Source organism: Typopeltis vanoorti, chromosome 17, assembly GCF_054136105.1.
Source record: "Typopeltis vanoorti isolate ZY-2024b chromosome 17, IOZ_Tvanoo_1.0, whole genome shotgun sequence".
NCBI lineage: Eukaryota > Metazoa > Arthropoda > Arachnida > Uropygi > Thelyphonidae > Typopeltis > Typopeltis vanoorti.
Window position 1 is genome coordinate 51,356,699 of NC_143565.1, and position 27,767 is coordinate 51,384,465.

General features: G+C 34.9%; 1 protein-coding gene across 4 annotated transcripts in view; it reads left to right on the forward strand.

Annotated features, from left to right (window-relative positions):
* Positions 1-27,767, forward strand: part of LOC150097387 (spectrin beta chain-like) — a 795,721-nt gene that overhangs the window by 21,907 nt on the left and 746,047 nt on the right. For all 4 annotated transcript variants that reach the window (XM_090407783.1, XM_090407784.1, XM_090407785.1 and 1 more), the window contains exon 2: positions 22,247-22,392. In XM_090407783.1, the coding sequence (XP_090263909.1) occupies positions 22,263-22,392 (130 nt within the window). In that variant the 5' untranslated portion in view covers positions 22,247-22,262. The remainder of the gene's footprint in view (positions 1-22,246; positions 22,393-27,767) is intronic.

Here is a 27,767-nt window from a genome sequence, read left to right on the forward strand (position 1 = left end):
TCTTGAACTCGGTCGGAAATTGTAAACTTTCTTACAAAACTTTTACTTTTTTACGTTTTTCTTGTAATCTTATTAACTCTTTGAAATATTCAGGATTTTTATTTGACAAGTTGTCATGTTTTGTTGAGAAATGTCGCAATAATTTGCTAGGAACCGTAGTCTCATTTGATAGAACCAAACCACACAAAAAATACACTTAGGTCTGGGAATTAATTTATCACCACACCACTTAAATCCCATTTTTAGATAGCTCTCTTGTTATAAATGAGTTTTTACATTCTTTTTCATTGTTCCTTTTTTACATGAACTTATTCTTTCTGTTTCTGTCGTTTCATTAGTGCTTTTTTGTTGCTGAACATTAAAAATAGTCAAATCTTCATTAATGCAGGTATCAGTTTTTGATAATTTATTAGTGCGAATTGGTTCGTTAGCTTTGCTACAAGTAGACATTTCTTGATCGTCAGAATCTTCACTTCTTTTTTTTTTTAAAGGAAAAAACTATTCATGATTTTGAAGGGCATATGTAACTTGAATATTTTATTTTAAAATTTATTTCAAGTAAATAATTTTTTTTTTCCCGGATGGAAAAAGGAAAAACATTTGTTTACGATGTCTCTCGTTATAGTTGGAATATATAACAATAAGAAAACCTCTACTTACTGAATTTAACGCCTTTATTTTGTCATCGGTGAGAATAAATGAAGTTTATTCTCACCGATGACAAAAGACTCATGATTTTTGTTTAAGGGAAATGATTATGTATAATACTTGTCACACTGAACAGAGAAATACTAAAACAGACAGCAGGACAACTAACCATTCATTAGTTCATTTTCTCCAGTATTTATGTGCCGTCACATATCTAGTTACTACGACACGCGGTGATCTAATGAAATCCCAGGATATAATATAAGAGTGATACAAAAAATAATTTTTATATACGCGTCATCCATTAAAATCAAAATATATAATTTTTTTGTTTTTGATTAGTTATTTGTGGCAATTGAATATTTTGCTTTTTTCAAATAAACAATTCAAAATTTCGTGGCACCCATGTGGCATACTTGCGGCACCCAGTTTGAGAACCACTGGGTTAGATGGATGAGATTGGCTCTTTGAACAACAATAACAGCAACTTATGTATGTTGTGTGTGGTGTATACTTTTAAGAAGTTACCTTGAACCCCTATTGCTTTAACTTCTTTTATTAATGATATATCATATGATTTAATAGGCATCTTCTGTTGTTTGTCGATGATGCAAAGTTGGAGAGAGTCGTAAGGGATGATAATTTTCTCAAGGAAGATTTGAATACTTTTAGCTTGGATAAATTAGTAGGTTTCCAGTTTTGACATTGAGTTTAAGGTGCTATAATTTGAAAAGCAGAGATATAAAGTATCTCTACTCTGTGCAGCATATCATATTGTTGGAACTATGCTTCAAAAGGCAGATGGGACTTGGGTTCTGGAGTGTTGTTGACATCTGAAGTTTAGATGGTGTATTGCAAGCATCACAAAGACTACCAGCACATTGCTGCTTATGATAAGGAGCACATTGATAAGTAGTGACAAGGAAGTAGTTATGGTACTGTATAATTAGGCATGTTAGACCATATATTGACTGTTGTTCGTGTATATATATATCATGAAAACTAGGTATGACCACCTGGTTTTCATTGTGATATGGGAACATTAGAAAGGGTTTAGAAGCAAGTGACTGAATGACTAAAAAGTACCAAGATTGTAGAATGTTGGATATGGAGAGAGACGTTGAGGAAATGTAAATTAATTTAAATTGCAGAGAAGAGGTGATATATTATCATCATCAACAGACTTACATGAAGTCAGGAGACTCATCATGGGAGTTCCCATTCTCACATGTACAGCTTATCATACCTCAATTTAAATGCAAGCACTGTCCCTTCGCTCGCCACACTCTGAGGCAATGCATTCCAATCATCCACCACTCAAATGCAGAAATTCTACTCATCACTCCCTTGCTCATATCCACATTATACAACTTTCAGGGATGGCCTCTCGTTCTCCCCGTCTCCAGATGTTCCATGAAAAACCTCATCCACGTTAATATGGTAATTACCCCTTTTCAACTTGTCTTGCTCATGTCTCACCTCTTCCTTCTATCCACTAGGCTCTCTAATTTGCATTCTCTCAATCAGTCCTCATATGCCAGAGACCAGAAACCAACTTAGTCAATCATCTCTGAATGCTTTCCAAATCTCGTCATCCTTTTGAAAACCAGACAACCAGATGCAGCCTATTCAAAGTCTTATACAGTGAAATTACAACATCCTTACATGTCAGTATTCCCTGTATCATTGTCATAATTTACTTCTATAACACATTACTGCACGCATATTGAGATTCCATTGTAATCATGTGCCCTAACTATCTTATTCCTAGTATTGTTTGAACTACTGTACTGATGATGTCCCAAGATACTTGGGATGAAATATTTACGAATTAAATAGTCATTACTGTGGTTAGTATGTGTGTTTTTAGTGATGAATTCACCACAGGTTTTGTTATATAAAAAAAATTGTCATAATCTGCTGTGTTGTGGTGACATTTTGCTAAAATTCATTATCTATGTGGATCACATTATTAAACCAGATATCAAAATTAAAGATGTTAATGTCAGCTCTTTGCTTTATGTAGATGATGTTATACATCTAAATAAATCTGCTACAAGTCTGCAACTTTCCTTGATTAAATTGAATAACTGTTGTAATAGATATGGTATGAAGGTCAGCAACAAGAAGACAATGAAAATAGGCAGAAAATATCAACTGTATTTTGAATGGAGAACAAGAAAAACATTTCAGCTACATAGTCACAATTTTTAGTGATGGTAAATTAAATATGGAAATAGACATCACAGTCAACAAAGCTGGTATGGTAGGAAGTCAACTAAATAAATTTATATGGAATAAGAGAGAAATTAGTCAAAACAAAATTAGCTGTATACAAGACAGTGTTCAAACCAATTTTAACTTATGGATCTGAAAACTGTGTTAGAAATAAAGCACTTGGCCAAAGACCACAGTTATGAGAATCCTGAGAAAGATTAGGTGCGTCAACACATGGCATCAGTGGCAATATCATATTAAAAACAAGGATATTAGGAAAGAACTTGACGTTGTCAGCATCCAGGAATGTGTTAGGAGAGCTAATCTCAGGTAGTATGGTTGCTTAAGCAAAATGGGAGAGGAAAGATTAGCAAAACAAGTTCTCTGCCAAGTTGGCAGGAAAAAGATCCAATGGAAGACCAAGATATAGGTGGATTGATATGGTAAAAAGTGCCTTAGAAGATAGAAATATAAGATCTGATAATGTTGGAATCTTGACAGGTAATAGATTGATTTGGAGGAAAATTTTAGATAGGAAGTTAATGATGTAAATTTTTCATGTAGTACTATCATGTCCTTTCTTTCGTACTTACGCGGTGATCAGAATACATTATGAAAGTGTTAGAGTAAAACTTTAGTTTAATATATACCAAAATAAACACTGGATGTTTCGACCTTCACATTAAGGTCATCATCTGGAGCACACACACACACACACACACACACACACACACACACACACACACACACACACACACACACACACACACACACACACACACACACACAGAAACAAGCTCCGCTACAATCTACATGGTATGCTAAAGTTACTGATCAACCGTTAAAACTATTGGCCTGACTTCTGGTGAAAAAAAAAATCTTACTACATCAAAGCTAGAGTCCTGTTGTTATTATTATGCATTAGGTTACAAAATTAAATTAAGCTGAGAGTAACATGTTCATACAGAAAATAATAATAAAAAAAATTACTTTTATGAGTACTGTACGCCTACAGACGCATGATAGAAGAAGAATCCATTCTGATAATAGGGTAATCAATCTGTCTTGTGGGATGGGTTTGTTTATTATTACAGGTCGGAAAATTAGCTTTCTTTTATGAGCATCTTAGTTTTTAAAGTGGTGACTATTTTGCTTGTACAAAAGTTGGAAACTTTTATGTATAAAGCGTGTGATTTCGTGTGTTGGTGATGAATTCGTACATAGCCTTATTTATTTCTCCCCTTCAACATGAATAGACTCTTCTTGACAATCTGCCAGCCCTGGTTCTGTGAACTGTGGGCATACAATATACATATAAATTGCAACAAAGTGGTATGGATAGTGGCTAATAAAAGCTGAGAATTTACTTAGAGTCCTAAAGTCAGGGTTTGTTGGAAAACTAAGTGTGATGATTGTGTGCCATCCAAATTCTTTGGATTTGTATGCCACCATTATTGTTAAGATTAGGGTGATTAATCAAAATTTCATTTTGATTAATGAATTCCACCCTAGGTGGGCACAAACTTCTCTTCCATCATCAGTAACATTCCTTCTCCCTTTTTTTTGCTTTGTCTGTCTTCATGAAAGACTGCATATCCATCCATCTTTATTCTGCTTGTTTTGAATACTTTCTAGCATTTATATACATACACACTGGCTGATTTCTGTTTCAATAATAAGTTCCACTGACCCCACTTTTTGGATATGACTCCACTCCTGTTCATTCCTGTCTATCATCACTGATATTACATCCCTTCCCAGACCTAAATGTCACCCCCCCACATCTTTGACTATCTTAATCCTTTCTTTCTCACTTACACATATACTCCTGAAATCATCATCTATGCTTTTCAAGTAGTGTCTCCCTGGATGGAGACACTGCATGAAAATTGTTACTCTACCTTACTCTTCCATAACACCTCTTGCTTCCTCAGGTCTTTCATTCACTTCAATCATCTTCTGCAATGCGGCTTAATAGACATTAATAATATATGTACCTGAGAAGATTTAATGTAGTGTAATGAAACAGCTTTAAAGTACAGTGGAATGTCGGTTGTCGAACGACTCTCACTTCAAACAAATCTGTTCCTGAACATATATTCCGAATTAAAAATGCACCGGTTTCCAAACAGGCAAACTGGCAATCACATGATCCGCAGGCTGAGATGTACGGCGGAAGAGCATCAGTTACATCATAGCCTCCTCTCAGTGCAGACACCTGCTCAAATCTGCAGTGCCTTTTCTTGATTTTCTTTGTGTTTAGTTGTTTTTTTTTAATATATTATTATTAAATAAGCCACCATGGGACCGGAGAAGGATAGTGATAGCAGCAAAGCGAAAAGAAAAGTTGTTAGAACCACTATAGAGGTGAAAAAAGAAATTTTATCCAAACATGAAAATGGCATTTGTGTCTTGGATGTTGCTATGCAGTTTGGCATGGTGAAATCAACGAGCTGTACAATACTTAAACGTAAAGAGGCGATCAAGGGAGCTAATGTTGCAAAAGGAGTGACAGTTCTTACTAAACAAAAGATCACAGATGATTGAAGAAGTGGAAAAATTGTTGCTGATTTGGATAAACAAGAAACAGTTAGCTGGTGATAGTGTTTTTGAGGTTGTAATTTGTGAAAAGCGAGACAATTACATGATGACCTGTTAAAAAAAAAAAAAAACCTGGTACAAGTGGTTTGAACTGATGTGTTCAAAGCTAGTAGAGGGTGGTATGAGATATTTAAGAGGAGGTGGCATACATATTGTGGGGGAGGCTTAGAGTTCGAACCAGGAAGCTGCTGAGAAATATGTGCAAGAATTTAATGACTATACAAATGCTGAGGGTTTTCTTCCCGAACATGTGTTCAACTGTTATGAAACCGGACTATTTTGGAAAAAAATTGCCAAGGAGGACCTACATCACTCAGGAGGAAAAATATTGTTAGGACACAAGCCAATGAAGGATAGGCTGACTCTTGCTATATTGAAATGCAATGGGGATTTCAAGGTCAAGCAATTGCTTGTGTACCACTCAGAGAATCTGAGGGTGTTTATGAAAAATAATGTGATGAAAAGCAAATTGTCTGTTATGTGGAGGGCTAATAGTAAGATGTGGGTAACCAGGCAATTTTTGTTGAGTGGATCCATGAAGTCTTTGTCTCAAGTGTGAGAAAATACCTTCAAGAAAAAAAAAACAACAACATTAAAATGCCTTCTTGTGATGGACAAGAAGCTCGCCCTCCAGACTTGGAGGATGAGTTGGTGGAGGAGTTTGATTTTATCATTGTGAAGTTCCTTCCCCTTAACATTACTCCTCATTCCAGCCCATGGACCAGCAGGTCATTTTGAACTTTAAGAAACTCTACACCAAAGCACTGTTTCAAAGGTGTTTTGAAATGACTTCTGATGCAGAATTAACACTCAAAGAATTCTGGAAAATCACTTCAACATCCTCCATTGCTTAAGTATCCTTGACATAGCCTGGGTGCAAGTGACTTACAGGGCCATAAACTTGGCCTGGAGGAAATTGTGGCCAGACTGTGTAGCAGACAGAGACATTGAGGGCTTTGAGGCTGAGTATGTTGCTGTTGTTGATGATGATGATGATGTGTCTCTGGGCAAAAGACAGTGATGATGTGGGGGACCACAGGAATGAGCTCACCACGGAAGAACTGGAACACCTTTAGAAGGAGCAGCAAAAGATGGTGGTTGAAGAAATGTCTTCAGAGACAGAGGAAAAAAAGGAGGAGATTCCTAGTTCTTTGATCAACGAAATGTGTGTGAAATGGGGTGAGATGCAAAGTTTTGTGGAAAGATATCACTCTTTTTCGTCTATATTTTTTTCTATTTATTGTGTTTATTCTTTTTGTGCAAGATTTTATGCATTTTCCTTGTTTTTGTATCGATTTTATACATGAAATACTGTTGTAAAGGTTTAAATCTAGGGTTAGGGAATGGATTATTCCATTTTACATTAATTCTTATGGGAAAATGGTTTGTTTTCAAACAAATCGGTTTCCGAACAGCCTTTAGGAACAAATTATGTTCGACAACTGAGGTTCCACTGTATATTAATCGCTGAATGAGTGAAATCTGACATTTTATGTTTTTGGATATTTTATGCAAGTGATTTTGTCTTTTAATCCCTATTCTTTTAATGTCTATTTCTTTAAATGTATGCTTTTAATCATTTATATGTATATGCTCTTACATTTTCTGTAGTTCGCACACAAAATAAAAATCATTTTATCTTGCAGCAACAGTTTCTCCAACAGACTCACACCACATCCATTGAAATGTAGCCTATCTCTTTTATGCTACTATTTTGCCTCTCAAACTCATCCCACTTCACAAAATGAACGCCTTTCTTCTCACACAGCTATGCTGGTGTACCATTCAAAATCTTTGCTTGCCTTCTCCACTTATCATTATTATACCTGGGCAGCATGCTGACTACCTTAACTACCACTCTGCTATCTTTCATTCTCTTTTACAGCCTCATGACATCTTGTTGGTGCTATTCATATCATTTGTTCCAACTCCCACTACCAACTCTTTTGCTCGTGTGCTTCTCTTATCCAATGCTTTATCCACCCTGCTCATTTTACCTTCTGAAAAATCGGTTTCCGAACAGCCTTTAGGAACAAATTATGTTCGACAACTGAGGTTCCACTGTATATTAATCGCTGAATGAGGGAAATCTGACATTTTATGTTTTTGGATATTTTATGCAAGTGACTTTGTCTTTTAATCCCTATTCTTTTAATGTCTATTTCTTTAAATGTATGCTTTTAATAATTTATATGTATGCTCTTACATTTTCTGTAGTTTGCACACAAAATAAAAATCATTTTCTCTTGCAGCAACAGTTTCTCCAACAGACTCGCACTATATTGCTATCGCTTTTATACTGCTATTTTGCCTCTCAAACTCATCCCACTTCACAAAACTCCTTTCTTCTCACACTATGCTGGTGTACCATTCAAAATCTTTGCTTGCCTTCTCCACTTATCATTATTATACCTGGGCAGCATGCTGACTACCTTACCTACCACTCTGCTATCTTTCATTCTCCTTAACAGCCTCATGACATCCCTCCTTATATTCTTGTTGGTGCTATTCATATCATTTGTTCCAACTCCTGCTACCAAACTCTTTCGCTCGTGTGCTTCTCTTATCCAATGCTTTATCCACCCTGCTCATTTTACCTTTTGAAAAACAGACGTTGTGCAACTTTTCACTCGCAACACCTCTTATTATTGAATCTCCATACATTGCCACTCTCAAATCATTCAATATTTCTTTCAAATCTTTTGTTCCAATTTTCCTCACATTCCCGCGTAAATCCATAATTCTCCTGAGTTTATTCTTCATACATTTATCCTCTTGCCTCATCTTTACCAACTCTGCTTTCATATTTTCAATTTATTTTTACAATACCATTTACACAAATCTTATTTTCACTACCTTGCACGTCTGCTGTCTTCCTGCTCACTGCTGCTAGCTCACCATCATGTGCACATGCTGTCTTACCCATGAACATCACTAACTCATCGCCACTTTTGCCCGCTGTCTTGCTGTTACTGTTCAAGCAGTCAGCTGTAACTGTCTACTCCACTTACTCCTTACTCCTACATCCATGTAGCTACAGGAGTAAGTGGATCAAAAGGAGCAAAAGTGATCACAAAATGATATTTTGTGATCACTTTTGCCAACTGGAGTAAGATGTGACACTTCATTTACAATAATATCTTCTGATGAGATAATCAAATCCAAGACACTTGATTCCGTGTAGCATCTGTTAAGTGCTACTTAAGGTATTTATCCCTTAAAAACTTGAGAAATTCATATGATAGAGGTCATCTCTGGAAGTTGTGTAAAGAGAGGAATGTAGTAGATTTTTTGCATGTATAGTAGCAGGTGATTGGAATATTTTGTGAATGCTAAAAGTGTGAATGAATTTATAATTCAACATTGATATGTTGATCACTGAGGTGAGATCTCCCACAATGTCTGATTCTGAAGCATTGTTTTAATTATGGTAACAAAGTTTACATTATTACTAGCTTCCTGTGAACAATTTTTTTCCAAATTAATCTGTTATTCGTCACTTCTCTGATATTTCCAGAACTTGTTTTGGTCTTCAGTGGATTTACTGACAGTATCAATCCACCTATGTATTGGTCTTTCTCTCAGCATTTTTCCTGCCCTGACATCAAACACCAGTTTTGCCAACTTTTTTTTATATTTTTTTTAAGTGACTCGCCATACCTGCTATCTTATGTACAGCAACCAGAAATATGCAGCTAATTAATTGCATATTTAAGCCTCATAGCCTTAGCTGCTTTGGCCATAATTCAAACAGCAATCACTATATAATGCCTTAGATTAACTCTGCTCACACATTCTTGATTACTGATATCATTCTCTTTTCTAATATTTTGACTTTTAATATGGGTCTTCCACTGATGCCATCTCTTCACTAATTTTTTCTTAGAACTCTCATATCTTTGATCTTTAGTCCTAGAATGACTCTCCTCCCCTAATATAACTCAGATCTCTAGGTTTTCAAGCCAATATTTATTCAAAAGGAACTAAACCCATTTTTCAGATGGATGAGAGAGAGGGGGAGGGAAGAGAGAGAGAGAGAGAGAGAGAGAATGATGACACAATTCTTGTGTCATCATTATTAATAACTACAGTAGGTACTACAAATGAATATGTAGTACCTACCATAGTAGGCATTACAGATTCATTTGTTTGGATAGATGTTAATTTTTATATGCAAACTACCATAGTTTGTATTATAATTTGATGTGAATAATTCATCTTTTAATCTGTGATGTAGTCGATCATAAATTAATCATCACTACAGATCAAAAAGTTTTAATTGAAAAAAAAAATAGGGTTTCTTTGTGCAATCTGGAAACTTTAAGGTTTGAATTATAGTTTGAATAGGGAATGGAACCCACCCACACACCCATTTTTTCAGGAAATTTTCTTTCTTTTTCTCCTTTCCCACCTCCATCTTTTCGAAGTATTTTGTTTGAAAATGCAGTACACACAAGCACACTCTGGTATTTGTGATTTGATTTCTGATTTAGAGGGTAAAAAAAAGTAATGGTTAAAAAACCCCCCAAAAGTAATGATTAAGAACCTTTTTTTTACAGTTTTTATTATGGAAAAAGTTTTATTCAGTGTTCAAGGTTGTGTTGCCACTGTTACGGTCATAGCATTGTCTCTGTTTAATTAAATGTCTTATATAACATTCATTTTATTTCACTGTCTTTGTTCATAAATTATTACAGCATAAGGGACTTAACTAAAATAAATTCACTTTAATTGGTTTATTTTTCATAAAATTTTGAGAAATAATCTTTTAATTGAATTAAATTGAATTTTTGTTTATGTGATAAATCCTTTTCTTCCTGGTTGGCAAAATTCATGTAACTTTGTTCTCTTTAGAGTTTTTGTTATGACCATTGAACAATTAAATACTTGATATGCTTGTAACCTTCTTTGCCAATTAAGGATATGATTTACCTAAATATTCAAATTCCTTTGCATCTCTTTATTACCACTGTAGTTGGAGGAAATGTACAACAGGTTTGGTTGGGCTGGTTATGTCATAGCTATAAGTAACTACTTATGTAGGTGGCTACTCCCACTTTTTTTTCTACATATTTTAAATTGTTACTAGTTTATATGTTCTGGACCAGTAAGTTTGTCAGTGAAATATTTCATCTCAGTAATTCAAAATGTTGAGTTTGACATTTTTATTTTTAGGATAGCAGTATTCTGCTGAATAAATATCTTTCTTAAAACTATATAGTAATAATTTCATAAAAACAAAAAAAATGGCTGTTGGAATTTTTTCTTTCTTTCTCATCTTCTAGTTAAGTGTGTGTGTGTGCGTGCGCGCACATGCCTGTGTGAAATTGGATGGGATTAATTATTTATTTAGATGATTTATCCTTACAGGGATTACTTAAAAGGATTGAGTAGCTATATTATTTAATGCTAAACATGAGGATAATATTCTTGAATTGTAATCAGCTTCAAGCAGAGTAACATAAGCAAATTTCAAAATAGAAACATGTTGAGACTTACTTGTGCCATTGATCTCACTGAAAGTTTGAAGGAAGTAGTAGTGGACATTTGTGTGCGTGTGTGTGTGTGTGTGTATGTGTGTGTGTGTGTGTTATTAGGAAGGACAGCTGACATCAAAAAATGATTCTTGTTGGAAACTTAAATAGTAGAGTAGAAAATGAATCCCAGATTTTTCATCTCACTGCCAGCCTGAAGAACACACACACAACTTTGACATGATATGTTGGTTTCATAGCCTTAGTTGCTTCAGCTCTAAATTCAAATAACTATGATAATGAATCCCAGAAGCACAAAAGTCTTTTGGGAAAATTTTGAGAAAAGGACAGGACTGATAATACTGGTAACAGTCTGTTAAATTTCTGCTCTGGACACTGGATAATCATTACTGATGCCAAATTCCAACAAAACATTTTTCATGAATTCCAGTGAATAGTGTATGCAAAAATAAAGCTGTATTCATGTGCTTGTCATATAGACTGTTATAGTTTATAAAAATTCTTGTTGAAAGGCTTATACATCAGTTTATAAAAATATTTGTTGATATCTGACCTGAATCTACATAGAAGTAAAGTGAGTATATAAAACATTTAATGATTTATTAAATCAAAGTATAAGCAACTTGGCATTTCACTGGTTTATCAAGAGTAAGTATATACAATGTGTATACACTGATAGTCAGAGCTGCAATGGTGCAGTCATTAGTTAATGTTTCCAAAGGATGGACAAAAAAAATGCGATGCTGTTATTGGCTTTTTTGGAGAGGTGACACAGGAATGCAGTCTAGGGTTTGAATCTTTCTGCATGGTGTTAATCCCATATTTGTTTATATTATAGGGGTGTTTCAGTAACTTAGCGGTCTCAAGATGGTTTTTTAAGGTTGCCAAGGCTCTAAGCTAATATATAGTCATAATTCCCATCCTTCAAATGGGAATTGTGATCTGTGTATTAGCTTAGTGCTGCAGAAATTGTTGCAGTCTTCATTATAGTTTGAGACAAGGCTGACTTTAGATTGTAGCTATTTATTTGGTCTTTTGAATGGTAAAGGCTGTTCTTCTAATTTCACTGATGTAGAGGGGGGGGGGAGTCACATTTGTACTTGATCCTTGTATACCCAAGGAAAGGAAAGCAGGTATTACTGTCTTGTAGATGTTTATAGAAATAGTCTCTATAGCTTTGAATAGTTTTTTTTTAAGGTAATTAATGTGTCTTTCCTCTTGTTATATACTATATTGGAAGTAGGAATTTCTATGAGCACATATGACAAGTATCCTAATGATATATATATATATCTTTGTGAAGGATAACAATGTGATATGGCACAAATATATCTTTTTGTATACATGATGACCAAGGTATTTTATCTCTGTTACCCATGAAAAGTTTTAAACTTATTGTGGTAGTAATACATTAGCACAGTGGAAAGCTGAGGATTTTTTAATAATTTTTTATTTTATTTTATTTTATTTTTATTTTTTACATAGTTCAGAAACCCTGTAGAGACCGATGTGGAACTTTTTCTAGCTACTTAAGGCCTCTAATAATCAGGGTGTAGGTCTCACACTAGGTGATGAAATTCATCTCTCACCTAAAGATAATCACAAACAGCATGCCCATGATGGGATTTGAATTTGCTGCTTATTGGTTGGAGAGCAAATATGTTAACTATTTGGCCAACCAGGCTTAATTCAAACCTGAATTTAATTTGGGGCTGGAAACTTAATTTTGGACGAGGTACCCAAGGAGTCCATATCAGCACAATCCAAGCTGTACTTTGTTTCAATCAGGTATTGTTGAAGCAGATGTCTCAGTGCCTTCATAATTTAACAGTTGGAGTCAAGTGAAGATCCTGTTTGTTATGCTTCAATTTTTATTGAATATAAGAAATTGAAGTGAGGTAATGTAGCAGTCATTATTATTTTATTTTATTCATTTTATTTGTTTGAATAAAGAACAGGCATCAAACCAATAAATGCCTGTTTGAGTTATATTTTCTAAATTCCTGATAATTATGACTTAAACATACAGTCCTGATATAGGGGGATGCCTGTGTCACAGAACTTGTTTGTTCAAAAGAACATTAAATGGTATTTTCAGGAGTACCATATATCAGAGTCATGCCCCACATCATTAATGACAGTTTTAAAGTGACTAGAGTTTATGTAGGATCCATACCAAAATTCTATTTCTAATAATTATTATTTTATGGCATCTCCATGGAGTCCAGAGACTCATTGCGGGAGACCCAAATCAACCATCATACACACAAATCCTATTATACCTCTCCTTGAATTCATTCACTGTCAGGTAACTCGCAACCAATTCTGGAAATCCATTCCACTAACTCATCACTCCATGCAAAAAATCAGATCCTCAACCTCACTCTTACACAACTTCACAGATGGCCCCTAATTCTCTGACTATTTGTCATATATTGAAAAATTTCACTTGTATCAATTTTATAAAATCCCTGTAATATCTTAAAAGTTTCTATCATGTCTGCTTTTTTCTGCATACCAACTAAACTTTGTAACCCACAAACCTCCAACCTATCCTCGTTACGAGTATTCCACAAACCTGTCACCATCTTGGTTACTCGTTTCTGAATCTTTTTGACCACCTCCTGGTCCCCAAGAAACTCAGGTGACCAAATCTGTGTGCACTAGTCAAGATGTGGCTGAATCATAGCCTTATAAAAAGGGGTTATAAAACTTCCTTATCTTTACTTGTTAGCATGTTTTTCACATCCAATAATTCATTGAGCGATTTTACCAACTTTTGCAATATGCCCTCTGAACTTCAACTATTTGTTCATCATTATCCCTGTCCCTAGCCTCATCAATTTCCTGCAAACCAGTACATCAACATAATACACCATATACAACCTTTTCAACCCAAATTGCATAACCTTACATTTTGCACATTAAATTGACAATCTTTATCCTTTGCACACAATGCCAATTTATTTAAATCACCCTGCAGGATATATGCATCATGTTTATCAACTATTTCTCTGTTCCAATTTTACATCATCAGCAAACAGCTGAGTATCCCTTCTTAAATCTTTCCCTATGTCAGTGATATGCAAATTAAAAAGTAGTGGCCCTAGCACCGAACCCTGAGGTACTCCACTAGTCACCATCATTCTACTAGGCTCCATTCCACCGTACACTACTCTCTGGTGTCTGTCCATCAGCATCCCCCCCCCACAATCCATCCATGCTACTATCCTCATATTCATTATCATATCATTTGCTCCAGTTTTTGTAATAGTTTTACGTTGTGGTAGTCTGTCAAATTCCTTGGCAAAGTCAAGCAGCATCATGGTGTAACCATTACCTTTATCTAATTCTGCAGTCACTTTATTATAAAATGTGAATAAGTTACTAAGACAGGACCTACCTTTTACAAAGCCATGCTGCCATAAGAAACATAAGTACTTGTTTTAAAAATAATAAACAACAAATGACTTACATAAACTTTATTATAAAATTTTCTCACAAGCATTGAGAACACCATTAGTACGAACCGAATTGACACAAGCAAATATTACAGAAAATGCACATTGCTAATATGGGATCATGAGTTTGTATAGATGATAGATGGTCATAGCCTGATTGTACTAAAGTCCTAAAATGGTTGGGGAAAAAAAAAAAAAAAAAAAAAAAAAAAAAAAAAAAAAATCTTGCCAAATGCTTAGCATAAGGATAACTACGTGTTATTTGCAATCAGCCTGATTGGCCGAATGGTTAATGTATCAGTTCTCCAACCAACATCTTGCAGATTTGAATCTTACCATGGACATGGATGTTTGTGATTGTCTTTTAGGTAGGAGATGAACTTCATCACCAGGTATGAAACCACCACCCACTTATTGGAGGCCTGAAGTGGCTTGAAAAAGTTCCATGTTTGCTTTCTACAGTGAGGTTTTCAGAGTGTAAAAAATATAAAATTAATAAAATTAGGGGAAAAAAAATCCTTAGCCCACTCATGGTACGAATGTACTATATGTTTACAAAAACCCTTTGTTGGTGGGATCTGCATTAAAAAAAAAAAGATTTTACTGACTATATCTTAAGAGGACATTTTTTGGTGGTCTTTTGTAGTCTTGGTGCTCATGTGAAAAACTGTTTTATTTGGTTTTCAATGTCCATTTTTTTTTTCTATCCAAAGAATGGATGTTTTTTTTTTGTGGGTAGCATTTGTGGGATTTCTTACTTTAAATGGTAGTGCAGTCTTCTAGTAGCTCTGGAATGTAGTGAAGAATCCATTGTTATGCTTCAGTTTATCAGTGATGTTCATTTTACATAAAACACTTGAAGTAAGATTAAAAATAAAGTGCATGTCTAATTACTGATCATGTTGCAACCCACTGTCATTGAATCACCACATTTGTAATGCTAGTTGTAAAAATCTAGTTTGGTAAGAAGGCCACAATGCAGACTCTATCAAGTGCCTAAGAAATATCATTCTCCATTTTAAACTGTATACCGCATGCACTTTTTTTTTTTTTTTTTTACTTTATTCGTATATACATAAGATTTTAGATACAATGGATTCCAGTTAATTGCCACATTGGGGGTAGCATAATTTGGCCTAATTAAGCAGCTGTCCCAATTAAATGAAGTTGCACGGCAAGCATTTAGAAGGTTTATGTGCATAAGACAAAATACAAGTTATTCATTTATTGTATAGCAAAATTACTGACTTGTAGATAAATTTAAACAACTAGCTTTAATTAAAGTAAAATATTTACCATAAAAATTTCATTTGTATACATATTAAACACACATTCAGTTCTTAGCAGTTAATGACATTATATGAATTAATCAAACATAGCCTATCTTTTTTTTATTATTACAATTAAACAAAATCGGCCAGATATAATATTGCCTTCCTAAATGAAATAGTCATATTCCAATAGTAAATTTTCTAGCATCCCAGGTAATCACTTGTTAAGCTCTGGAGTGTAATCCTCATCACTTTCATTTTATTCTAATATTCTCTGAAGTTTAGCTTCAGTTTTCTCCTCAAAATCTGGGAGTGGTGGCCAGAGACTTTAAGTTTAAGGAAGGAAGACTTGCTGAAGTCTTCACAATGGATTATGGCAACAATGAGGAAGACACTGACATGCAAAAGCAAGGAAGTTATGGTTCCCTTGTATAAGTCTTGGATCAGGCCATATGGACTACTTCGTGCAGATTTGGTCACCTGGATTTCAAGGAAATGAGGATGTTGGAGAGGGTCTAGAGAAGGTTTACCAAGTCAGCATCAGATCTGTGGAATGCCAGATATAAGGGGGGAGAGAGAGAGAGAGAGAGAGAGAGAGAGAGAGAGAGAGAGAGAGAGAGAAAGAAAGAAAGATTGAGGGAATGTAAATTGCAGAGCCTGTAAAGAGAAGGTTGTTATCAGAGAGGAAGACAAGGGAAGAACAAGAGGCCATCACCAGAAGGATATATAAGGAGAGTGTGATCATGTGTTCTTTGCATGGAGAGTGATAGGTGGGAATCCATTGTCTGAAAGTGTGATGAGTTCGGAAACTGTGAATAGATTCAAGACTGGGCTTGATCTTTTTTCATGAGAGAGTATAGATCTACTAATTAATAATGGAACACGTATAGACCATAGTAATAACTTTAATTAAATAAAGGTACAAATATTTCGTACTGAAAGTAACAGTACATCCTCAGTGTAGAAACAAACAGTTAAAGGAATGGAATACAAAGTAAAGAACAGTCAGTGGATCACCAATTAAATTGTTGCCATGTGCCAGAAGATTAATTACTAAAATATTATTAAATAATTCTTTAAATATAATTATTTCATTGATGGTTTTACATAAAATAAGAGTCTCCCAAACTTTTGGGAGATAGAGACAGTCATTTTGATTTAAATTCGGCCGATGTAAGAGGGCTTCACAACTTTTTTTAAAAAGGCATTCATATTTAAACCTACATCTGTGGAGAAGACAAGCTTTATCCCACTGGATATTATGATTAGTGTTAATGCTATGTTGTTCTAGACCAGACTAATGAGGTTTCATGTATTCAATATAATATTGATGGTCTTCATTCTTTTTTTTCCACAGAACGGCCTGTTTGTCCAAAATAGGATAAATTGCATTCACACGGAATCTGGTAAACACCAGCCAATGATAGAGGTGATAGTTTGTAGATGGCAACAAGTGAGAAATTTTGTTGATAGGAAAATATGTGGGAATAAGATGATACTTTTTCAAAATTCTGCCTATAGCTTCTGAGATGCCTGAAATGTAAGGGATTGGAACTCTGTGGTCTGTTGAAGAATCTTGAGGTGTTGGAACATAGGAGTCAATTATCTGTTGGATTTGATTAGGGTTTTAACCATTCGATTCTATTAACTTTTTTATAGTGAAAAGTTCTTGTTGTAAGGTTGATGGAGAGGAGCACACTTTATGTGCTCTATTAATTAAAGATTTGAGAATACCAGTTTTTTGAGAGGTGTGATGAGCAGACCTTTGATGAATGTATCTGCTAGTAAAAGTAGGTTTTCGATAGACACTTGTAGACAAAGTACCATTTGAAAGTACCAGTGCATGTAAGGAGGATGTTCAAGATTCTTCAACAGACCGCAGAGTTTCAATCCCTTACATTTCAGGCATCTCAGAACCTATAGGCAGAATTTTGAAGAAGTATCATCTCATTCCCATCAACAAAATTTCTCACTTGTTGCCATCTACAAGAGACAAACTGTCGCCTCTATCATTGGCTGGTGTTTACCAGATTCCAGACATCTTGAAAAAAGAATGAAGGAGCATCAATATTATATCGAATACATGAAACATAAGTCTGGTCTAGCACAACATAGCATTGATACTAATCATAATATCCAGTGGGATAAAGCTTGTCTTCTCCACAGATGTAGGTTTAAATATGAACGCCTTTTTAAAGAAAGTCGCGAAGCCCTCTTACATCGGCCAAATTTAAATCGAAATGACTGTCTCTCTCTCCCAAAAGTTTGGGAGACTCTTACTTTATGTAACCATCAATGAAATAATTAACTCTAAAGAATTATTTAATAATATTTTAGTAATTAATCTTCTGGCACACGGCAACAGTTTAATTGGTGATCCACCGACTGTTCTTTACTTTGTATTCCATTCCTTTAACTGTTTGTTCTACACTGAGGATGTACTGTTACTTTCAGTACGAAATATTTGTACCTTTATTTAATTAAAGTTATTACTGTGGTCTATACGTGTTCCATTATTAATTATTATGTCACAGGTACCTCTAAAGATTCGAGTATAGATCTCCTGTGATGAGTCCTTTGACTCCATGAAGGTCAGATGATAATCTTCATTTTTAGTATAGCAGTGATGACAACCATCATTGGATGCAAATACTGTTGGCCACATCTGGCATATCCATGTTTGAATTCTTAAAATCACAGTGAGCAAAGCAATTTTGAATGGTCATGTTGCTTATTCTTCTCCAACTACTGGCTATAAACTGTATGGCTTGTAAAAGATTCACTTTTGCACTTACCTTCTTAGCATTTGTCAAGAATCACTAAAATTTTTCTCAATTTTCATGTAATTCCATGTCCCAATTCATAAGTCAATTCTTAAACATTTCAGATTACCTACACAATTGTTCATGTGGTACTGAAATTACTGTAAACTCTCCTTTCTAATCCTTGAAAGCATTGAGGCCTGGCCCTTTTTCCAATAATAACATCTTTTGTTTACTAGTTCCTGACATTTGAACAGCATAACAGTGTTACATGTTCTATGGCTTTGTGTCCCAAATAAATAAAGCAAATTCTTGTTATATTCTCATTTTGTTTTTGTTCTTCCAGACTTGTCCCAATAAAATGGCTGTGTCAATTAACCAGAATCTACTGTATTTCTGTTATTTAATTACTTGACAAATATATAGTGATCTGTGCTTGTGATAACTGTGGCACATTGTCTGTTTACAAAGGACATTCTGGACTTGTAGCACATCCTTTCTGTCTCTTTTATGGCCTTTATGCCACATCACATTGTCTTTCACTGAACATTGATCTCATTGACACTGGATAAACATGGCCAAAGAAATCATTACTTCTAGTGCAGCATTACAAGAAGAATTAAGCACATTAAGTGCATTAATCTGCACAAATGTATGGACAAAATGTTTAAACATCTAAGACCGTATCCGTCTTAGATCTTTTCTTTGGGTATTCAGGGTTGAATCCATAAAGCTACTAGAACAGCATTTGTCTTCTCAAAAGAACACAAAGAGTTATATAAAGAGCTACCATCCACCAAATCAGGCCTTACTTTACAAGCATTTAATGAAGATCATCAACTACTTGAGCACCGAGCATAGTGAAAAATCAAAATTATGATCTATCTTGAGGTTGCCAAGGTTCTTGAAAGATGAAATAGGGTGAGATTACTAAGAATATGGCAGTCACTATTATATGCAGAAATATTTAGTTTACCATTGAAGGTTGCTTTTCTGAAAGAGATAATCAATTTTGTTCAAATGGTAACAGTTTTGTTTTCACCTTAGGATGTCCATGCTTAATTATTTATCATGCATTGCAACTCTGGTTAACACTGCATTTGTATTGCATTTGTTCTTGATAATGCTATTTGTAAAATAGCATTATAAGTAAGAGGGCCACGATGCTAGATGCAATCAAATGTCTTTGAAAATATCTTTCTTCACTTTAAGCTGTATACCCCTCCCCCACAGGGGTATATGGTAGGTATGCTGTGATAAACATTATTAAAAAAAGAAACACCAAATTTGTATAAAAATATACTTTATTAATAAAAAAAAAGTTCTATTTATACTTCATCTCAATCCTTCTTTTCAGAGATGCAAATACTATGTAAATTTGAAAGTGGCAGACTTTTTTTTCTTTTTGTCATCCTTAACAGTCTTTAACATGACATCATATTCTCAATTTAAAAAAGTGTACACAAAATATCAACACTGTTTGGAGTTATTGAAGGATAAAAATAAATCAGTTTAAAAGAAAATAAGCAGTTACGAACCTAAGACAATTAAGAAAATTCTTAATCTTCTGACAGCTCCTTTACTTGAACAAGATTTTAAAAATGTAATGCTATCTTACACCAAGAATGTTACAAAGTGGCAATGTTGTTCTGTGAGGGGGCTTTTTTTTTTACCATTGCATAAAATCTCCATGTTCTTACATCCACCAAACCTCAATATTATCTCATAATAAAACCAGGCATTTATGCAATTCATTGCTCTTGTAGCATTTGCTATGTAGGCTGGACAGGCAGGTTGGGAGAGATCCTCATATCTGAACACATAAAAGATGATAAAAGAAGCCAGCATAAATCAGGTTTGGCATCAAATACAACTAATACAGGCCATCAAGTAGTTTAGCAACAAACAAACAAAAGTGCCTTATGTTGATCATCATAATTATTAATATTATACTATCCATGGAGTTGGCAGAATCATCATGGGAGGTTCATTCAACTGACAACATATCTATCATACTGAATCTTAAAATCCTTAAAACTCCCATCATTAACAACATATTCTGGTAATTGCATTCCATTCACTGACAATTCTCTATGTAAAAAAATCTGCTCCTCACACTCCCCTTCACCATTTTTATATGTTTACATGGTTATATAATCTACAAAGTATGTAGATTTAGATTTTTCTAATTCATTTTTGGTAATAATTATTTTCTTTGCAATAATTAGAATTGCAAATCATTCAACACATTCTCTTTGATTATTCTAATTTTTTGATTCGGAGGGGTGTGTGTGTGTGTGTATCTGTGTGTGTGTGTTTATTTTGACAAACTGTCAGCACTGCAGTGTTTATCTTAAAGCTATAGAATTTATTCTTTTCATTTAGGCCGCCTTTATTGCGAAGACATGTTTTTTCCTCTAATTATTCCATTCTGCATACACTTTGCTGTTCACTTTTTTACTTCTCCACCTTCCAACACTGGTCCCATTTATTTAAACCTTTTCTTTTTATTGTTCTATATTACACTTATGTGTGTATACCCATACTGGCTAATGCAGAATTTCGAAACCAGATATGATGAAATAAGGTACTTAATCCTTATTCCTATAGTTTCTTATGTCTGTATATCATGTTTGACTGGTTTGCCTGTTTCATACGATGAAAAACCTGAGCTTCCAGGAGTGAAAAAAAACTGCATATGAGAGCAAATTAAAACCTACCTCTGTATGAGGCTGGTTGACTTGCCCCCAGCTGAAAAGTCCTAAAACAGGTTCTCACATCCTAGAGAGTATTCAAACTCGGGTCTTTCCAAACAAAGACTATCATCGAAATTGACTGAGCTATGTAAGCTGTTTCTTTTTATTGCATTAGTATAATGTAGAAAGGCATTATACAAATGTATTATTAGCTGTTTCTTGTATTGCCTTTCTCCAGTGTTTCAGTTTTTGTTCTTGGCACAGAGTACTATATCCATCAGCAAACATGGTCCACTCCTTTCTCTTGCTTCTTACTGTTGTGTTATCTAGTAACAAATAAAACAACTATAAATAAAATGGTAATATGAAAATAAATAACAGAGCATTCAGATTTACAAATTGTTTTTTTAAAGATTTGAAAGCCCATAGAGGAATTTAGTTTATTTGAGAAAAGATTTATATGTTGATTGAAATCTTAAAAGGAAATGTTCTGTTGGATTATAATTATGATGAATCATATTTTTGATGAGATTTTATTTAAATATTATTAGTTGGTTTATTTAATGTGATCTGATACTTCATACTTTTTTTACTATATTTTTCAGATTGTGCTCTTTAACCACGCTACTGGCCAGGACGTATATATACGTCCACATTACCATGGATGCGAAGTGCACATTAAAATTATAATACAATTGATATTACATTAAAATTTATGATGGATACGAATCTTTCGAGGATGCATATTTGATCTTTAATGGCTGGTAAGGTGGTTAACATATATTGTGCACCTGTCAGTCAACAAGTTTACACAAAATGAATTTGGCTATTCATTTTGTGAAATTCATTCATTACATTTCACAAAATGAATTCTTGGTATGTGGATTACTTAGGTCATAATGAATTTCAGAATTATTGCTAGGCATTTTGAGATTCTTACATGTAATGATTTGTCCACTGTTTTATATAACTTATTTCTTATTCATTTGAATTTAGCTTGAGAAATGATTGTAATTTTGTATTTATGTTTATATTAAGTTATACTGTTTTAATTTATATAAAACTTAAGATACAAATCATCTTTTCATTCTTCAGATAAAATTAAGCAGTAATGACAACAGATATATCAGTAGCAGTCCGGTGGGATTCAGGAACACAGCAGGAGCTAGAAGATTATGAATATGATGGGGGTAACAGTTCTTCACGGCTCTTTGAAAGATCTCGAATTAAAGCGTTGGCTGGTGAGTTACTATGACAATTTCACCAGTGGTATCTTAAATGTATGCAGAGTCCAAAATACAGGATGAACCTTGGGGGGGAGGGGAGGATAGCACCTTGTTTTTAGATTATAACAGCAATGCATCAGTTAATTCCTAGAATTAGTCTCTGTGCATTTTTTTTAATTTAAAATTTTTATTTTTTTATTGTTAGACCATTAAGAAAAACATCCAACTTTTTTTAGAATTGATGTACTTAAATTACAAATTATGAAGAAAAGTATTGGGATTTTTGAGGTAAACATTTATGTTTCACCATAACATATTAATAATGGATTCACTTATGTCAATTTAAATGTCTTTATTTGTAAATTTTTGGCTAAGTTTCATAGTCATTGTCAATACAGTTATAGGAAAACATAAAAGAGCAATCCAATTGAAAGTGAAAGCATATTAACTAAAAGTAATTTAGTTAATAAATTATTTTAAAATATAAACAATAAATTAATTACAAGTTAAGAAACATGTGGTGAGTATTAGTCAGTATAACTTCCCAAAATTGAGAAAGTTTTAGGCAATCGGTTTTGTTCAGGTTTGGGTTGTGGATGTGTGCTTCACAGCTTTCTTTGTACAGTCTTTCCAAAAGAAAATAACTGATGTGTAATACTTTGGTTTTGTTCCACCAAATACTATGCTTCGTAGATAATCTGCGGCTTGCTAAACTGGATTTGTTAGGTTATATTAGTAATATGTATTCTGGATGTTCTTTGTGCAGGATGATGGAAGATTATTTTGCACTTGGTTAGACTATAATAAATTTAGTTTAATCCTTTATCCAAGTGTGAGCAAACGAAGTTTGCACCTGAAAATATCTTCAGGACTGAGGCAAGGTGGTACATCTGTTGACAACTCGTAGCAAAGGTGGACCAAGCTCTCATCACTCCTTGTCTCAGCATCTCCCACCATGCAAAGCACATCTCCTTGCAAACATGTATAATGCTATGCATTAAGGGAAGGACCACTACCCTGACCGGTTTTGATCTTTATTGAGATCTCATCAGTGGGAGGCAGACCCAGAAGTGGTGACACTAAGGCAGAAGCAATGGAGAGGTCATATTTACCTATACGAGCTGTCACCCAGTACCACCTTATTATTAAGTTTTAAAAGAGGTATACCGTGAGCAGACATATCGATACAAAATTAATAATGGAAAAAACTCACGTACAAAGATTATTTAATAGTATAATTTTCGGCTGTGTGTCACAGGCATCTTCAGTACATTAAGCTCAAATTAAACAATAACTGACAATTCCAAAAAGTGCCACCTAAGTAGCTGGTGTAAGATAACTAAAAAGGTCAATAACTTTCCTTAAAAAAAAAAAATCAGTACAATAAAAAGTTAGGAAAGATGAGCTGATTTGTAAAGTACTATCTCCCATAAAGGGGATAGACGTAAGCCGTCTATAGTTATGTTACACCAGCTACTTAGGTGGTGCTTTTTGGAATTGTCAGTTATTGTTTAATTTGAGCTTAATGTACTGAAGATGCCTGTGACACACAGGCGAAAATTATACTATTAAATAATCTTTGTACGTGAGTTTTTTCTGTTATTAATTTTGTAAGCTTATTATTCTCTAGATTTAGAGAAAGATGTTGGAAGTTTATTTTGCACTTGGTTAGACTATAATAAATTTAGTTTAATCCTTTATCCAAGTGTGAGCAAACAAAGATTGCACCTGAAAATATCTTCAGGACTGAGGCAAGGTGGTACATCTGTTGGCAGCTCGTAGCAAAGGTGGACCAAGCTCTCATCACTCCTTGTCTCAGCATCTCCCACCATGCAAAGTACATCTCTTTGCGGACATGTATAATGCTATGCATTAAGGGAAGGACCACTACCCTGACCAGTTTTGACCTTTATTGAGGTCTCGTCAGTGGGAGGCAGACCCAGAAGTGGTGACACTAAGGCAGAAGCAATGGAGAGGTCATATTTACCTATACGAGCTGTCACCTGGTACCACCTTATTATTAAATTACTCTGGATTTAGAGAAAGATGTTGGAAGTTAATTTTGCACTTGGTTAGACTATAATAAATTTAGTTTAATCCTTTATCCAAGTGTGAGCAAACAAAGTTTGCACCTGAAAATATCTTCAGGACTGAGTCAAGGTGGTGCATCTGTTGGCAACTTGTAGCAAAGGTGGACCAAGCTCTCATCACTCCTTGTCTCAGCATCTCCCACCATGCAAAGCACATCTCCTTGCGAACATGTATAATGCTATGCATTAAGGGAAGGATCACTACCCACACCGGTTTCGACTTTTATTGAGGTCTCGTCAGTGGAAGGCAGGCAGACCCAGAAGTGGTGACACTAAGGCAGAAGCAATGGAGAAGTCATATTTACCTGTACGCGTTGCCAACCGGTATACCACTTATTATTAAATTACTCTGGATTTAGAGAAAGATGTAGGAAGTTTATTTTACACTTGGTTAGATTATAATAAATTTAGTTTAATCCTTTATCCAAGTGTGAACAAACAAACTTTGTGCCTGAAAATATCTTCAGGACTGAGACAAGGTGGTGCCTCTGTTGGCAACTCATAGCAAACGTGGACCAAGCTCTCATCACTCCTTGTTTCAGTATCTCCCACCATACAAAGCACAACTCCTTGCAGATACGTATCATGCTATGCATTGAGGGAAGGGCCACTACCCATAGGTAAATATGACCTCTCCATTGCTTCTGCCTTTGTGTCATCACTTCTGGGTCTGCCTCCCACTGATGAGACCTCAATAAAGGTTGAAACCGGTCTGGGTAGTGGCCCTTCCCTCAATGCATCATTATACATGTTCGCAAGGAGATGTGCTTTGCATGGTGGGAGATATCAAGACAAGGAGTAATGAGGACTTGCTCCACCTTTGCTACGAGTTGCCAACTGATGCACCACCTTGCCTCAGTCCTGAAGATATTTTCAGGTGCAAACTTTGTTTGCTCACACTTGGATAAAGGATTAAACTAAATTTATTATATTCTAATGAAGTGCAAAATAAACTTCTAACATCTTTCTCTAAATTCAGAGTAATTTAATAATAAGGTGGTGCAACGGTTGGCAACTCGTATAGGTAAATATGACCTCTCCATTGCTTCTGCCTTAGTGTCACCACTTCTGGGTCTGCCTCCCACTGACGAGACCTCAATAAAAGTCGAAACCGGTCTGGGAAGTGGCCCTTTCCTCAATGCATAACATTATGCATGTCTGCAAGGAGATGTGCTTTGCATTGTGGGAGACACTGAGACAAGGAGAGATGAGAGCTTGGTCCACCTTTGCTACGAGTTGCCAACAGAGGCACCACCTTGCCTCAGTCCTGAAGATATTTTCAGGTGCATACGTTGTTAGCTCACACTTGGATAAAGGATTAAACTAAATTTATTATAGTGCAGGATGAATTTGTGCAGAACAACCAGTCTGTCCATAATAACATGAGCTGCAAGAGCAGGGGATTCTGTAAATTTCAGAATAAGAAAGAGGAGGATATTTGTCTTTTGAAGAGATAGGTATAAGTTAGTGAACTGGATGGAAAGAGACTTGTTAGTCAATCTGTTGAAGTAGTCTTGCAATTTTTTTTCTAAAAGTCCTTTAACATTTTAAAGATTTACAAACAAGGACATTTAAATTAATGTGATTCTGTTATTAGCATGTTATCATGAATTCTTCCTTGCTTACACTTGGAGAAAGGATTCAACTACAAATATAATTTCTTATCATCTTTAATTTATAGTATAAAAAATGGAAAAACTTTCAATGTATATTTCTGATCTGGGGTAATTTAATAATAAGGTAATAAACCTTTTCACTACTTGTATATGGGAAATATGACTTCTGCATTACTTCAACTTTGGTATACCTTCTGGATCTGGCTCTCACTGATGATGTTGTTGTCTTGTCCTTGGAGGAGTCTTAGATATTTCCATGTACTCTTTGAACTGCTTTGGCTATGTCGATGATTTTGTTCGTATAGAGTTGTTGTTCAGGATTAGGATCTATTGCTTGCAAAGGCTGCTGTAATTGCTGGACAGGTGAAAATGTGAGTGGGTGTCAGTTCAGTATTAGGACAGTTATTGCAGTTTCTATATGTTCTTGTACCATCTGTATTGATCTTCATTCCTCTAAGATGTCCTGTTCGGAGTCTTGCTGTCATTGTGGAGGTCTTTCTGTCAACATTAATTTTGGGAATTTGGTCGTATTCCTGATTTTAGTGGAATTAGTTTAGATTTTGCTAGTGTGTTAGCATCAGCTAGAGTTATGTCAGTTTCTTGGAGTTCTCTGACATCTTTTGCTAATTTATCAACTGCTTCATTATAATCAATGTCTACACCAGCAGGAATCCATTGTAAAATGCAGCTTTTTCCCAAACACTTCAGTTAGTTCAAGAGTTTATGGATATCTTGGGTGAGTTTGGCATTGCAATTTTTGATTGCCTCCATATCTGATCTTGAGTCACTGTCAATTATAATTCCCTCTGATTGTTGAGATGATGATAATTTTAAGCAGGCTTTGGGTGCTTTATTTATTGCATAGAGTCTGCTGGTAAAATTGGAAGAATTCTCCCAGATCCAACTTCTATTGAAATTTTTTCACCTTTCGGAAGTAGGAGAGCACCAGCACCTCCATTAATCATATTGGTGTCTGATGATCCATTGGTATAACAAGTAACTTGTAACAAGTGTCCTTCAGTAATGTTATTGTTTGAAACTCTGTTGTATATATTGTGTTTTCGCTGCTGTTTGTTTCATTACGTCAACGCCTAAAGATGGTGTCCAACAAGAGACGTACATCTCTTGTTGGATGCTCGGAGGACTTCTATACGAAAGTCTGGACTTGGATTTTTCCCAAGATGTGTTGCAGAAACTGCTAGATGTATGCGCCAAAGAATGTGAAGGATCTGTGGAATGTTTGGCTAAATGAGAAGAATGAAAACTTTGACGTATGTGAGAAGTGTCGGGATAGACTGAGTGATTAGGAATGGAAGCAGACATCGGGACCGTAGTGGAAGAGCTTTCGCAGGAGTTCGAGTAAATGAAAAGTGACCTTCACCTTCTGCAAGAGGAATTGGAAGTGCTCAGTAAGGGGGTTCTGGAAATTAAAACTGAGTTAAATGTGTTGAATAGAGAAATTAGGACTATAGAGATTACTTTAGCTGAAGTAACTAGAACAGGATTAAGTATGGGAGAGTCTTTGGTGATTGATATAGTAATAAATAGTATGGGAGTAATTGGGAGTCAACAGAATGAAAGCACAAGAGATCTAGAAGAAACAAGATGTCATGAAAGTGAGGGAGTAAGTAAAAGAGCGTTGAGGGAAAGTAATGAAACTTGGAGAGTCATGCTGAATATTGTA